Source organism: Chaetura pelagica, unplaced genomic scaffold (assembly GCF_000747805.2).
Source record: "Chaetura pelagica isolate M959 unplaced genomic scaffold, ChaPel_1.0 scaffold962, whole genome shotgun sequence".
NCBI classification, from domain to species: domain Eukaryota; kingdom Metazoa; phylum Chordata; class Aves; order Apodiformes; family Apodidae; genus Chaetura; species Chaetura pelagica.
Window position 1 is genome coordinate 720,801 of NW_009952479.1, and position 14,149 is coordinate 734,949.

The following is a 14,149-nucleotide window of genomic DNA, read 5'->3' on the forward strand; positions in this document are numbered from 1 at the left end:
AATGCTCAGCAGCTCCCATATTTGAAAGGAAGGACAAGAAGGAGACAGCGCTCCTGGACCTGGACAAGAAAGCAAACACCTTAGACAAGCGCTACTCTGCCATCAGGGACACAGGTGTAAAGATCCACAACATGGTGGAGGTGAGGCATGTCCCGGGATGCTCCAGTCGCAGCTGAATTATCAGGGATGGTGTCTGGCCCTGCCCCGAGTCCTGAGCTGTCCCCTTGCTAACCTCGCCCTGCTGGCCTCTGCTACAATGAGGCTCCAAGGAAGGTGCATATAAACCAACCCTAGAAACCTGTTATCCTCCCAGGGGAGGCTTCAGCTGCAGCTTCTGCTGTCATTCAGCTGGGAAAAGGGAAGAATTTGGGGTCTGAGAGACCGCCAGGCAGGACAAACCCACAGGGGCCACAAGCAGGGACTCAGTGCTAGGAGCTGGTACGTTTGGATGTTTATTGACAGCTATTAGTTGAGATTTCTTCTGCTTGCAGGAGAACGCTGATCTGTTTAAGGCTGATACATCATCACAGACGTGGCTGGATTATGTGGGATACTTAGATGGAATTGTGATGGATAGATTCTTCAATCTCATCCAAATATCTCTGAAGCTGCTGCTCACCAACATGGACCCTGAGGTAGGTCCACGTTTGGTGTTTCGTGGCCGAATGTGCCCATCTCAGTGCTTCCTGGCACACCTGAGTGCCAGAGAAGCATGGGAGGCTGGGGACTGGGGGGATGCAGGATGTAGAGACCCACATGGGGCACTGACCTATTTCAGAACACTTTAGCCCCGTTGTTCGAGGTGCACATGGGGCTGCATGATGGTAGAGTGCAGTTCCGGCCCTCACTGGAGGTGACAGATGATGACAGCTTCTTGAAGCTGATGGAGAGCTTGCTTCAGGATATCTTTGGGGCTGCGGCATGTGTGCCTCGGCTGCTGGAGGGGAAACTCAGCTACAAGGTTGGTCTGTGGCTGCTGGCAGCTCCCTGCTCAGCTGGAGATGGGCAAGGATGCCTGGTCTCCCTAGCCAGTTCCCACAAGCTTGACCTGTCCCTTCAGATCGCCCTGGAGGACCACAAGGACCTGAGCAGGATGCGGGAGGAGGTGGTGTCACTGGTGGTCAATGCCATGGCAAAAGGCAGTGAGTTCAGTGCCAGCTTTGAGGACCAAGCTGACCTGTGGCTGCAGGACCCCCAGGAGTTCCTGCAGCAAGTCCTCACCTTGGGCAGTGAATCCAGCCCCGAGGAGCTGGAGCCACCTCCAGGGGAGCCCCTGGCCCCTGGGATGCCATCTCTTCAGGTCTTTCAGGAGGAGGTATGGGGCAGGTGCTGGGGATGCCCAGGAGAACCTGGGGTGCCTTGGGAGGTTCTGGCTGCAGGCTGTGACCAGCTGCCCCCCCCCAGATCGACATGTGTGAGGAGCTGCGCAAGGAGGTGTTGGGGTTTGCCAACATCGAGGTGTTTGATGGGTGGCTGCAGAGCGACTGCCGCCCCTTCAAGCAGGCGCGGCTGGCTGCCATCGAGCAGCGGGGCCTGGTGCTGCGCCAGCACGTGGCCAACCACGTCACCACCAGGTAGGAGCCTGGTGTGGGAACACGCCGGTGGCACCGCAGCACACCAGGGTGGAGCTGTCCTGGGGTGCGGGGGAAGCTGCTCGGGACCCCTGCAGCAGGGTGTCCTGGGGAGCTGTGCCCAGCAGAGCCAGCCTGGAATGAGCCCCAGGTGAGCACGGGGTGTGAGCCCGGCCAGGGATGCCCGGCGAGTGCTGTTGCTTTCTTCCCAGCCTTCAGGAACTGAAGAATTTCATCCAAGAGGCAAATGCCAGCTTGAGTAAATCACTGGAGGAGGGAGACTACGACGGGCTGGTGGAAGTGATAGGCTACCTGGTGCAGGTCAAGGAGAGGAAAGCGACAACTGACACCATGTTTGAGCCCCTGAAGGAGACGATTGCCCTGCTCAGCACTTATGGAGAGGACATGCCAGAGGAGATCCACCAGCAGCTCCAGGTGAGCTGCTTGGGGTGCAGGTGACTGGGCACAGGGTCTCTGGGGCCAGGCAGCTGATGCCATGTGCTGTTTGCTGCAGGAGCTCCCTGAGCACTGGGATGGCACCAAGAAGCTCTCCCGGCGTGCCAGGCAGATGGTGGCACCCCTGCAAGCCATCGAGGTCAACGTCATCAACCAGAAGTGCCAGGACCTTGAGGTAGCTTCCCTGGGACCTGGGGACAGGATGGCTGTGGGCCAGCAGCTTCCTGGTGGCTTCAGGAAGACCCCACTGCCCTCTCGGCTGCCCTCCTGAGCCTGCCCTCCCGCACAGATCCGGCAGCACACCTTTCGGGAGCAGTTCCGGAAAAAAGCCCCTTTTTCCTATAGTGACCAAACTCCCTACAAGTCCTTGAACAAGGTAAGGAACGGGAGGACACCAGTGCTCCACTGTCCCCACTGTCCAGTCACCCCTGGCCTCAGGGGCACTGCTGCACAGGGGACTGGACAGGGGCAGCCACTGCAGCTCCAAGCCTGACAGGGAGGGTCTGGACCTGCAACTCTCCTATCCTCACAGCACTGCAGCAGGGATGGATCCATCACTGGGGTAGGAGACATGTCCCTGAGACACTGTCCCCTTCTGAGACCTTTTCTTTTTCTCCGGCCAGCAACAGAAGGGCATCGCTGCCATGGAGAGTGAGATGGGCACCCTGTCCAGGTCAGCTGCGCTGTTCGAGGTGTCGGTCCCCGAATACACGCAGCTCAAAGCCTGCCACAGGGAGGTGCGCCTCCTGAAGGCCCTCTGGGACATGATCATCCTGGTATGTGCCAACAGGGAGGGCAGGAGGAGGCAGGAGCACCAGGATGTGCACCACGGGCTCTGGGGTGTGCTGGGCTGGTCCTCCCAGTGTTGGAGCTCCTGAGGCTGTGATGAGCTGCCTGGGGGCTGCAGAGGGTGGCTGCTGGTCCCATCTGCAGTTGAGAGCAGTGACCAGAGCCCTGGGCTCGGTGCCGGCCTCTGGGCACCTGGCACAGGCCCTTCACATGGGCACCCAGCACCAGCTGGACACTGCCAGAGAAAGATGCAGAGCTGTTGTAGCTCCCCTGGGAGTCTCGTTGCCATGAGGGGTGGGATGAGACACAGGACAGTCTTCACAGTGGTAGAGCAGGCCTGCTTTTATATATATTTTATATATATATATTAAAGCAACATCTTTACCAATACTCCTCTAACTTTGGTACAGAAGTAGGGTATGAAAAACACCTCCATTGTAAGACCAGCAGTTATAAGCAGTAACACTTGGATGCAACAGGTGTGCATGTGTGGGAGGCACAGCAGATGCACGGGGTGTGAGGTGCTGGGGATGCTGTTCTTTACCCTGAGCAGTAATGCTGCTGCTGACTGAAAATATGTTCCCCAATTCAGGTTAACACAACCATTGATGACTGGAAAACCACCAGGTGGAAGGATATCAACGTCGAGCAGATGGATATCGATTGTAAGAAACTTGTTAAAGACATCTGGGGCTTGGATAAGGAGACAAGAAGCTGGGACGCATTCTCAGGGCTGGACAGCAGCATGAAGAACATGATCACATCCCTGCGCGCTGTGAACGAGCTGCAGAACCCGGCCGTCAGGGAACGGCACTGGCAGGAGCTCATGCAGGCAACCAAGGTGCTCCCTGCCCTCCTACTCTTCCCTGGCTCCAACTCCTGGCCCAGGAGGCTCCTGAGATTTGCATCTATCATGCAATCTGTTTTAAAAGCTGTCAATATGCAAATATTTGTGTAGGGCCTTTAATCATGGGTGTTAATGGGCTCGTTTGGGCCAGTCACTGGACTGCCTCTCCACAGAGGGGAGTCCCTGTCCTGATGGTGATGGTTTGTGCTCCAGGTGAACTTCACCATGTCCGAGGACACAACCCTTGCAGATCTGCTGCAGCTGAACCTGCACAACTTTGAGGATGAGGTTCATGACATTGTGGACAAAGCCATGAAAGAACTGGGGATGGAGAAGGTGAGTGGGGCTCAGTTCCTACCCTGCTTTGCTGAGAGTCCTGCTCCAACAAGGCTCCAGCTCTGTGGCTGTCAGTGCTTGTGTTCCTGCCCCTGGAGGCAGGAGCCCACAGGCAGCACAGCCCCCCTGAGCTCGTGCCCCAGAGCAGGTGTTCCTCTTGCTGTCCTGCCTTTCCATGGAGCCTGGAACTTGGCACCGCAGAGTCCAGATCACTTCTCATGCCCCATCTACAGGTGCTGAACACCCTGGACACCACCTGGGCAACCATGGAGTTCGAGCACGAGACCCACGCCAGGACTGGAATCCTGCTGCTCAAGATGGACGAGACACTAATTGAGACACTGGAGGACAACCAAGTGCAGCTGCAGAACCTGATGACCTCCAAGTACCTGTCCTTCTTCCTTCAGGAGGTGTTGAGCTGGCAGCAGAAGCTGTCAACTACCGACTCGGTTATCGGCATCTGGTTTGAGGTGCAAAGGACGTGGAGTCACCTGGAAAGCATCTTCATTGGCTCTGAAGACATCCGCAAGCAACTGCCAGAGGACTCAAAGAATTTTGATACTATCGATCAAGACTTCAAAGTGCGAAGCCCAACCCCCCCAGGCCCCAGGAGCTCTTTGCTGGCTCAGGTAGAGCTTAAGCATTTTTCCTCTTGCAGGAATTAATGGCCGATGCAGTAACGACTCCCAATGTGATTGAAGCTACGAACAAGCCTGGTCTCTACAAAAAGCTGGAAGCTCTGCAGAGCAGGTGAGGCTGGAGCCCTTAAGGAGGAACCTCCTCCAGCTGCCCTGGGGCCAGAGGGTTTGATTTCTCCAGAGGGGCACCTGCCTCAAGGTGGCAGTGAGTGTGTGAAAAGTAAAAACTGTTAAGATAGGGGTTTAATAGCGGGTTCTCTCTTTTGTTCTCTGTTAGATTGGCAGTCTGTGAGAAGGCTTTGGCTGAATACCTCGAGACCAAAAGACTGGCTTTTCCCAGATTCTACTTTGTTTCATCTGCAGACTTGCTTGATATTTTATCAAATGGGAACGTGCCCGTTGAGGTATGGGTTGAGAGTAGAGCATTGAGTCAAGTCTTGCACCTTCTGTGTGGTAACTTGTTAGAGCAGTTTTGAAGTATTTTTTCACTGTAACAGACAGAACAAGGTCCCTGGTGCCCCCTCACCAGTGATTGCACCCCTGCAGGGCACATGGATCCCTGACCTCTACCCTGGTGCTTTTTTCAGGTGTCCCGTCATCTGCCAAAGCTGTTCGACAGTCTGGCTAAGCTGAAATTCAAGACAAGTTCAGACAAAAAGCCCCTGAAGGTTGCCCAGGGGATGTACAGTAACGATGAGGAGTATGTTCCCCTGAAAGCAGACTGTGACTTGTCTGGCCAGGTCAGCCCAGCTCCATGGAGCTGCCAGGGTGGGTGGGTTGGGGACAGGGACGAGCCTTCTGCTTGGTGTGCACTGTCAGTGTCTTTAAAAAGCAACCATGAAGCCTTTCAGCCAAATACCCCAGAAATGGAATTACAGGAGTAGACATTGCTGCAGCAAGACCAAAGTCACAAACCCAAGCCCTCTCACAGCCCCTTGAGCAGCTGCAGCCTGGTTGTCCTGTCTCTGTTGTTCACCCTCTGTCCCCACTCCATGGGCTGCCACGGGACATGCCCCGCAGATCCTGTGCTGGGGTCTTCCCTGTAACTTGTTCCAAGGTTCAGGGAGCAGTGGGAACACGGGCTGGGAGCTGGGTGGGAGCTCAGGGTGAGCTGGATGTGACCCTCCAGGTCGAGGTTTGGCTGAACAGAGTGCTGGCCAGCATGCGCTCCACCCTGCGGCACCTCATCCCCGAGGCCATGGTCACCTATGAGGAGAAGCCACGGGAGCAGTGGGTGTTCGACTACCCGGCACAGGTGGGAGCTGCCAGGGGGCAGAGACACCTGAGTCCTGGCAGGGACAGGACTTTTCCCTTTATGGCTGTGTTTTGTCCCTGGGGGGTTGCTGCAGGTGGCTCTGACGTGCTCCCAGATCTGGTGGACCACAGAAGTTGGCATTGCCTTCTCGAGGCTGGAGGAAGGCTACGAGAATGCAATGAAGGATTACAACAAAAAGCAGGTTGGCATCCCTGGGACCTAACCTGGAGCTGTGCTGCAGCCTCTGCTCCCAAGAGGCGAGGTCGGGTCCCAGGGGTCACCAGGAGGTCACAAGCATGGTGTCATTTTTCTGTTCATCCCTTCTTTCCTTCCTCAGATTAATCAGCTAAATGCATTAATTTCACTGCTCATTGGGACCCTCACTCCGGGAGACAGGATGAAGATCATGACAATCTGTACCATTGATGTCCATGCCAGGGACGTTGTGGCCAAAATGATCCTAGCAAAGGTATTTGTTACAAGAGGATATTTTTACTGCTTTGTTTCTAGACACTTCTGAGAAAAGATTTCCTGTTCCTTTATTACTTTCAAAAATGTAACTATCCCAATTTTGTGAGGAAGCCACATGTGGAGTGTTAGGGGGACTGGGGAGGTGATGGTGTGGGTGGAGTCAGATGAGACCGGGCAGGGTCTCGTGCAAAGCCAGCTCCAGGAGGGTTTTGCAGAGGTGGGAGCAGGTCCCGGTGCAGGGCTGGTCCCACCGCAGCCGCTGCCCCCAGGTGGAGAACGCCCAGGCCTTCACCTGGCAGTCCCAGCTGCGGCACCGCTGGGACGAAAGGCACAAGCACTGCTACGCCAACATCTGCGACGCGCAGCTCCGGTACTCGTACGAGTACCTGGGGAACACCCCCCGGCTGGTCATCACCCCCCTGACGGACCGGTAGGGCCCCCCGCAGCTCCCCCTGCCAGTGCCATGGTGGGCACTGCGGCCGCTCCGGCCCCACTCAGCCCTGCCCACCCTCCCGCAGGTGCTACATCACCCTGACACAATCCCTCCACCTCAACATGGGGGGGGCCCCCGCTGGCCCCGCAGGCACCGGGAAGACAGAGACCACCAAGGACCTGGGCCGGGCAGTGGGCATAATGGTCTATGTCTTCAACTGCTCTGAGCAGATGGACTATAAGGTAAGGAACAGGGTGCTGAAGCAAGTGCTGTGGAGTGTCTGCCAGGACAAGGGGACCATCTTTCAGGGGGCAGGCCTGTGGCAGGCTCTGCAGCAGTGTCCAGCACCAATGCCCTGGAGCTGCACTTCCTTCTCCAGCTCCACAGCTGGAGAGAAACCCGTAGGTCTGGCTGCTGGTGCCATCCCACACTGCTCACTCACACCACAGCTCCAGCCAGCTCAGGTCCCTGGAATCCTGGAGGATCCCAGGGGGCTTAACCCTGTGAGGCATTTCCCAAGCCATAAAAGCAAGAGCAACTCCAGCACTTGGACTTTCAAATCCCCACACTGCAACCTCTGTGTCAAAGCTCCATGTCTGAAGCCCATCTCTGGCACTTTCTCTCCAGTCCTGTGGCAATATCTACAAGGGCCTGGCTCAGACGGGCGCCTGGGGCTGTTTTGACGAGTTCAATCGCATCGCAGTAGAGGTGCTGTCCGTGATCGCGGTGCAGGTGGGTGCAGACAGCAGCCGTCGGGCACCTCGTCTCCATGAAACCTGACTTGCAAAGGCATGCTTTGCAGCTATTTCCACTGTCATTTTGGGAGGCCAGTGGAGGGGAAGCACAGCAGTATGAGGCTTTGGGCATGTTTAAGCTCCTGCAGCCCAGCTGTGTCCCATCCCAGTGCCCTGTCCTCCCCCCACACTGGCTCTGCCACCACCCATCACGGTACCTGGGAAGGTGCTGATTTCAGGCCATGTGTGCTGAGCCCAGGGATACTGCACTGCCGTGGCTTTGACAAGCTGCCCTGATTCCCAGTGCTGCCGACGGCACAGCCAGCCCTCCTGGATCACTTTCCGCAGGCGGGCGGTGAGGGCAACCAGGGGCATGGGCAGGGGCCACAGGGCTGCCAGCACCCACACCTCTGCTTCCCCAGGTGAAAAGTATTCAAGATGCCATTCGTGCCAAGAAGAAGAAATTTAACTTCCTCGGAGAGACCATCTCTCTGGTCCGGTCAGTTGGGCTGTTCATCACCATGAACCCGGGCTACGCCGGGCGGACAGAACTGCCAGAAAACCTGAAAGCTCTGTTCAGGTACCCACGGGCAGGGGTTGGGAGGAGCTGAAGCCATGGCAGCATTTACCCTGCAGTGGGGCTCCTGTGCTACATGCATAACCTGACTGAAGCCTTTGCTCCTGTGAACAAGGGTATTTATGTGTACTGGTGGCCCTTGTGTCAAGGAGACCTTGGAAGCCCAGGAGAGTCCTGCACAAAACCCTGGTGGTGGTCAGAAGCTGGTAGAGCTGGGCTGCTCTGCCTGCAGAAGGGGATGCTGGGTGTGTCCAGTTGTCACCTTTGGCCAAAATCCAATTGAGAATAAGAAAAAATAAAGGCATTGAAGCACCAGAAGGGGTGGCCCAGGGGTGCTGTGGGATCTCTATTCTGGGAGGAATCCTCACAGCAGCAGGGAAGGATTTATAGTGGAAAGCCAGGTGGGAATTCTTGCTGACTGCAGGGGGCTGAGGGGTGTGTCTGTGCATGGCCTGCTAACCTGTCACTGCTTTTCTGCAGACCCTGTGCCATGGTGGTCCCCGATTTTGAACTGATCTGTGAAATCATGCTTGTTGCAGAAGGTTTTCTTGATGCTAAGCTTCTAGCAAAAAAATTCATTACTTTGTACACACTCTGCAAAGAGCTGCTGTCTAAACAGGTGATTTAACAATATTGCATCGTCCTTTGGGATGAAAGAGTTCATTTGGATTTCAAACAGGAGGGACTGCAGCAGGAAACATGCTGCCTGGCCTGCTGTGTAGTTCAGGGCTATTGCTAGACAAATTCCCCTTCCATGGTGGTGCATCATACAGCATAATTCTGCCTTCTGGAAAAAAAATCAAGAAGTCCAAAAATAGAATAGAATAGAGCCAGTTAAAATGGGAGCATCCAGCTATCACTCCTCTCAGAAGAAGCAGCTGGAAGGCAGCCAGGGGCCTGCCCTTCACCCCACGGCTGATGTGGACTCATCCTGTCCATGTGCTCATGTGTGGGGCACTGTGTGGAGACCCTGGGTGTGGGGCCATGGACAGGATCTTCCTCTGCAGTGTTGTTAATAGCTGTTCTCCCCCATCTAAGTGGAACTGTAATACTTTGCTGTTGGCAGGACCACTATGACTGGGGTCTGCGGGCTATCAAGTCCGTGCTGGTGGTAGCTGGCTCCTTGAAGAGAGGGGACCCTGGTCGTGCTGAGGACCAAATTCTGATGAGAGCTTTACGAGACTTCAACATCCCCAAGATTGTGACAGACGACATGCCTGTCTTCATGGGGCTGATTGGAGACCTGTTCCCTGCCCTGAATGTCCCCAGGAAGAGGGACCTCAGCTTTGAGAAGGTGTGAGCCCAGGCGCAGTGCCAGTGCTGGTGACATCCCAGTCCTGGCAGGGTCCATTTGACACCCCTGGGGTCTGGGTGAGGCCATGTTGGCTGCCCAGCTCAGCAGCTGTTCCTCTCCCAGGTCATTCAGCAATCGGTGCTGGAGCTGAAGCTGCAGGCAGAGGAGAGCTTTGTGCTGAAGGTGGTGCAGCTGGAGGAGCTGCTGCAAGTTAGACACTCCGTCTTTGTCGTCGGCAATGCCGGCTGTGGCAAGTCCCAGGTAGTGGCCAAATCGTCCCCAAGGGCATGGGTTCCCTCCTGCCCCCAGCCAAAAGCATCCCATGGCCTCCCCCAGACTCTCAGTGAGGATGCTGCCACTGGCCTCAACTGGCTGCACTGGCAGTGAGCAGGGGATGGTGGCACAGCCCACGTGGTGCCTGCGGCCACAGGATGAGCTGCCAAAGGCTGCAGGAGCCCTCGTGGGGGTGATGGCCACAGCTGCTCCGTTCCCCTCTCCACAGGTGCTGAGGTCACTCAACAAGACATACAAGAACTTGAAGAGGAAGCCAGTCACCGTGGACCTCGACCCAAAGGCTGTGACCTGCGATGAGCTGTTTGGAGTTATTCATCCATCCACACGAGAGTGGAAGGACGGTGAGACACCAGCCCCTGTGCCACGCTCACCCCATGGCACAAACCATCCTGCAAATACCCTCATAAAATGTGAATGTTAAACACTTTGTGATGTGGTGGTGGAATGGGAAGACCTTTCCTTGGGGCTTTTTACCAGAGTATGAGAGAGGAGGAACGTTTTTTCAGGAAAGCACCCAGTCCCACATATCCCTCAGTAAATGTGCCATGAGTAGCAAGGACAAACCCATGTGTCTCTCTATGGGGCAGGTCTGTTTTCTACAGCAATGCGTGACCTGGCCAACATCACTCACAAGGGGCCTAAGTGGATCATCCTTGATGGAGACATTGACCCCATGTGGATTGAATCCCTGAACACAGTCATGGATGACAATAAGGTTGGTGTCATCACACCCCAAGAGTTTTGCTTGCTCATTAGTTTGGGGTGATCAGCTTGTGCTCATGCCTGGGCCCCAAGACCAGGGCATTCCCCAGTGATGGGCCACTTCCCCCAGGTGCTCACCTTGGCCAGCAACGAGCGCATCCCCCTCAACCCCACCATGAGGCTCCTCTTTGAGATCAGCCACCTGCGGACCGCCACGCCGGCCACCGTGTCCCGGGCAGGAATCCTCTACATCAACCCCGCAGACCTGGGCTGGAACCCGTGAGCCTGGGGAAGGAGATGGGTTGGGTAGTGTGGGATAGGACAGGACAGGATGGGACAGGTGCTGGCCCCCCACATGCTCACCCACAGTCCTGCCCATCCCTCCTGCAGCATTGTGACCAGCTGGATTGAGAGGAGGACAGTGGCTTCTGAGAAAGCCCATTTGATGATCCTGTTTGACAAGTACCTGCCAATGTCCCTAGAGAAGGCCAGGTCTGGATTCAAGAAGATCACGCCAGTCCCCGAGGTGACAGTGATCCAGACAGTGCTGTACCTGCTGGAGTGCCTCCTGACGCCGCAGAACACCCCGCCGGACTCACCCCGGGAGCTCTATGAGCTCTACTTCGTCTTCGCCTGTGTCTGGGCCTTTGGCGGGGCCATGTTCCAGGACCAGGTACAGCTGCAGGACCCACCACCCAGCATCTGCCCACACCTCCTGCTGCCACAGCTCCTGCCCAGCTCCTGCCCTGCTGAAAACACGTTGGTCAGCTTCTGAGTTTTTTCTCTGTTTGGTTCCTCCCAGCTCGTGGATTATCGCCTGGAGTTCAGCAAGTGGTGGTTGAGCGAATTTAAAACCATTAAGTTTCCTGCTCAGGGGACAGTTTTTGACTATTACATTGAGTCAGAAACAAAGAAATTCATGCCTTGGACTGAAAAAGTGCCAAAATTCGAACTTGATCCTGAAGTCCCTTTACAGGTATTTTCCACAAGCTCTCTGTATTTATGTCTCGTGTTATTACCCCATGGTCCTCCCCCAGGGATGCTGGGTAAGCCCCAGTGCCAAGAGCAGTGCAGGGGTCTGGGTGGGCTCTGTGCAGCCTGGTGGCACCTGGCAAACCCCGTGGTCCTGCCTGACCCCCCAGAAACCTCAGCCAGGGCTGCAAGGTGCAACGCTGCTTTTGTCATGTCAGCTTAACCTGTGTCTTCATAGATTCTCATGACACAACTATTGTCTGAATGCAAAAATGTACTTTAAACCTGTATTTGTTTGTCTTGAGATGCTCTCCTGAGGGAAGGGAGTTGTGTCCAAAATGTTGGGGCAAGGGAGAGGTTGAATTTGGTCAGTGCATTGGTCAAACAAAGACACCAGGGACAGGGTCAGGAGCTGCGCTGTGTCATTCTGTTTTAATTAGTCACTTTTCTGACAGCTCCTATTTTTGGTCAGAAAGTCTTTAGTCTCTAATACCTGAGATCTCTTGCTTTAGAAAGGGACGAGGTTTGTATGGCAAGAGAGCATGGTCCCTTAGAGCAGCTGGCACTGGGGACACTGCCTGCTGCTCTGCCGGGAGATCCGGCCTCTGCCTGCAAACACCAGCTCCAGCAGCGAGGGCCGAGCCCCAGGACTGACTGTGCTGGTTTCCAGGCCTCCATGGTGCACACAACAGAGACCATTCGCATTCGCTACTTCATGGACCTGCTGATGGAGAAGAAGAGGCCAGTGATGCTGGTGGGGAATGCAGGGACTGGGAAATCTATCCTGATGAGGGACAAGCTGGAAGGGCTCAGCACGGATGAATACCTCCTGCAGTTCGTGCCCTTTAACTTCTACACCACCTCGGCCATGCTGCAGGGTAAGGCTGGCCCCAGACACAGCCAGGCTGTGCCTGTGGCCCCCCAGCACTGCCCCACCACCCACCCACTCCTCTTGTTCCAGCTGTCCTTGAGAAGCCCCTGGAGAAGAAATCGGGGAGGAACTATGGCCCACCTGGGACCAAGAAGCTCATCTACTTCATCGATGACATGAACATGCCACAGGTGGACAAGTACGGCACCGTGGCACCACACACGCTCATCCGGCAGCACATGGACCACGGGCACTGGTAGGTGTCTGGCCAGTGTCCTCACTGCAAGGGCTTGGTGACCCTCTGCCTCTGCCATGCTGGCACCTCTGCCATTCCCATGGAGCTCCACACATTCCCAGGGAAGGCTTTGGCAGAGGAATGGGAAAACCCTCTGCTGGTGACTCCAAACCTGGTCCAAAGCAAACAGCCCTGCTGCCAGCACCAGTTGGGAGGTCCAGGGGCGAAGAAGTGACAGGTACTGGCTGCTGTGGAGTGTTTGGATCCAGGTCTGGAAAAGACCCACACAGCATCACCAAGAGCAGTGCAAGGCTCTGCCAAGCACCAAGAAATAGTAATCCCCACTCCCATGTCCCTTGCTGACGAAATTCCATGGGGAAGAGTCTGACTGAAGCATCCTGTGCCTGGGGAATGTGCCACGGTGCTTGTCCCTGTGCAGGTATGACAGGAAGAAACTGACCCTGAAGGACATTCATAACTGCCAGTACGTGGCCTGCATGAACCCAACTGCAGGGTCCTTCACCATCGACTCCAGGCTGCAGGTACACAGCGGTTGTGTCCCAGAGGGTTCACACTCCTGGGACAGGAGCCTGGAACAGGGTGGGATGTGCTGGGGGACCTCGTGGTGCCAGGGAAAAGCCTGAATTTTTGCCCCTTTCTGCAGCGCCATTTCTGCGTGTTTGCCATGAGCTTCCCAGGCAAGGAGGCCCTGCTGATGGTGTACAGCACCATCCTAGAGCAGCACCTGGACCTGCAGAAGATGTCAGTGGCTGTCCAGAAGTTGCAGCCCCAGGTGGTCGCAGCCGCGCTGGGTGAGCCCCTGCCATGAGGGGGGTGGGCAGGCAGCGTGCAGAGGCGTTGGTTCCCGGCACTGGGACCCCAGCTGGCACTGGGACCCCAACTGGCACTGGGATCCCAACTGGCACCACTGCCAGGCAGCGCCCGGGAGCCCTGCACTGCCACTCATGGCACCATGCAAATGACACCACTGTCCCTCCTTTTATTCATATTCAAACGCAGCAGCACATCCTAGAAATGGTCCAACTATAACCTCAGCCCCATCCCACCCACCGAGTGTCAGGGAGGGCAGAGTGAGCCCAGCACAGGGATCCTGCCAGAGGCTGCTCTGTTCTCCGGCACCTGCCTGCCTGCTCACCCCCTGTTCCTGCCCACAGCCCTCCACCAGAAGGTCGCCTCCACCTTCTTGCCAACAGCCATCAAGTTCCACTACCTCTTCAATCTCCGGGACCTCTCCAACATATTCCAGGTAGTGGGAGGGCTGTATTCTCTAAAACATCCTCATTACTCCCTCCTTCATCATTCATCCTTGACATGCACCATGTCTCTGAAAAGTACCATGACCCTTTTCCAAAGCCACCTTTACCCTCAGCTCTGGGCAGGACTAAAAGAAACCCCAGTGGACTAAGGGGTTCCCTTGTTTGCCAGGGCCTGTTGTTCTCCACCCCTGACTGCCTGAAAAGTCCCGTGGACTTGGTACGTCTCTGGCTCCATGAGGCTGAGAGGGTGTATGGAGACAAGCTCGTTGATGAAAACGATCAGAACAGCTTTGGGAAGATTCTGGTGGACACCTGCAAAAAGTTCTTTCCTGTAAGTTAGACTGGAAAATGCAGGAGTGTCACAGCCCTGCCAGGCTGAGCTCCGTGGCACAGGCTT

At 55.8% G+C, this 14,149-nt stretch overlaps 1 protein-coding gene across 1 annotated transcript in view; it reads left to right on the top strand.

Moving 5' to 3' along the window:
• Window positions 1-14,149, top strand: part of DNAH17 (dynein, axonemal, heavy chain 17) — a 32,831-nt gene that overhangs the window by 5,208 nt on the left and 13,474 nt on the right. Inside the window, exons 16-51 of the mRNA XM_010008674.1 lie at window positions 13-140; window positions 492-635; window positions 779-961; window positions 1,061-1,315; window positions 1,405-1,574; window positions 1,784-2,006; window positions 2,086-2,202; window positions 2,317-2,403; window positions 2,651-2,803; window positions 3,409-3,657; window positions 3,877-3,999; window positions 4,233-4,580; window positions 4,658-4,749; window positions 4,915-5,041; window positions 5,225-5,377; window positions 5,767-5,892; window positions 5,987-6,094; window positions 6,230-6,361; window positions 6,633-6,793; window positions 6,882-7,038; window positions 7,424-7,528; window positions 7,953-8,110; window positions 8,588-8,726; window positions 9,174-9,401; window positions 9,525-9,662; window positions 9,904-10,036; window positions 10,283-10,410; window positions 10,528-10,676; window positions 10,788-11,070; window positions 11,200-11,373; window positions 12,040-12,247; window positions 12,331-12,496; window positions 12,915-13,017; window positions 13,140-13,287; window positions 13,651-13,742; window positions 13,922-14,083. Of these exons, the coding sequence (XP_010006976.1) occupies window positions 13-140; window positions 492-635; window positions 779-961; window positions 1,061-1,315; window positions 1,405-1,574; window positions 1,784-2,006; window positions 2,086-2,202; window positions 2,317-2,403; window positions 2,651-2,803; window positions 3,409-3,657; window positions 3,877-3,999; window positions 4,233-4,580; window positions 4,658-4,749; window positions 4,915-5,041; window positions 5,225-5,377; window positions 5,767-5,892; window positions 5,987-6,094; window positions 6,230-6,361; window positions 6,633-6,793; window positions 6,882-7,038; window positions 7,424-7,528; window positions 7,953-8,110; window positions 8,588-8,726; window positions 9,174-9,401; window positions 9,525-9,662; window positions 9,904-10,036; window positions 10,283-10,410; window positions 10,528-10,676; window positions 10,788-11,070; window positions 11,200-11,373; window positions 12,040-12,247; window positions 12,331-12,496; window positions 12,915-13,017; window positions 13,140-13,287; window positions 13,651-13,742; window positions 13,922-14,083 (5,750 nt within the window). The remainder of the gene's footprint in view (window positions 1-12; window positions 141-491; window positions 636-778; window positions 962-1,060; window positions 1,316-1,404; window positions 1,575-1,783; window positions 2,007-2,085; window positions 2,203-2,316; window positions 2,404-2,650; window positions 2,804-3,408; window positions 3,658-3,876; window positions 4,000-4,232; window positions 4,581-4,657; window positions 4,750-4,914; window positions 5,042-5,224; window positions 5,378-5,766; window positions 5,893-5,986; window positions 6,095-6,229; window positions 6,362-6,632; window positions 6,794-6,881; window positions 7,039-7,423; window positions 7,529-7,952; window positions 8,111-8,587; window positions 8,727-9,173; window positions 9,402-9,524; window positions 9,663-9,903; window positions 10,037-10,282; window positions 10,411-10,527; window positions 10,677-10,787; window positions 11,071-11,199; window positions 11,374-12,039; window positions 12,248-12,330; window positions 12,497-12,914; window positions 13,018-13,139; window positions 13,288-13,650; window positions 13,743-13,921; window positions 14,084-14,149) is intronic.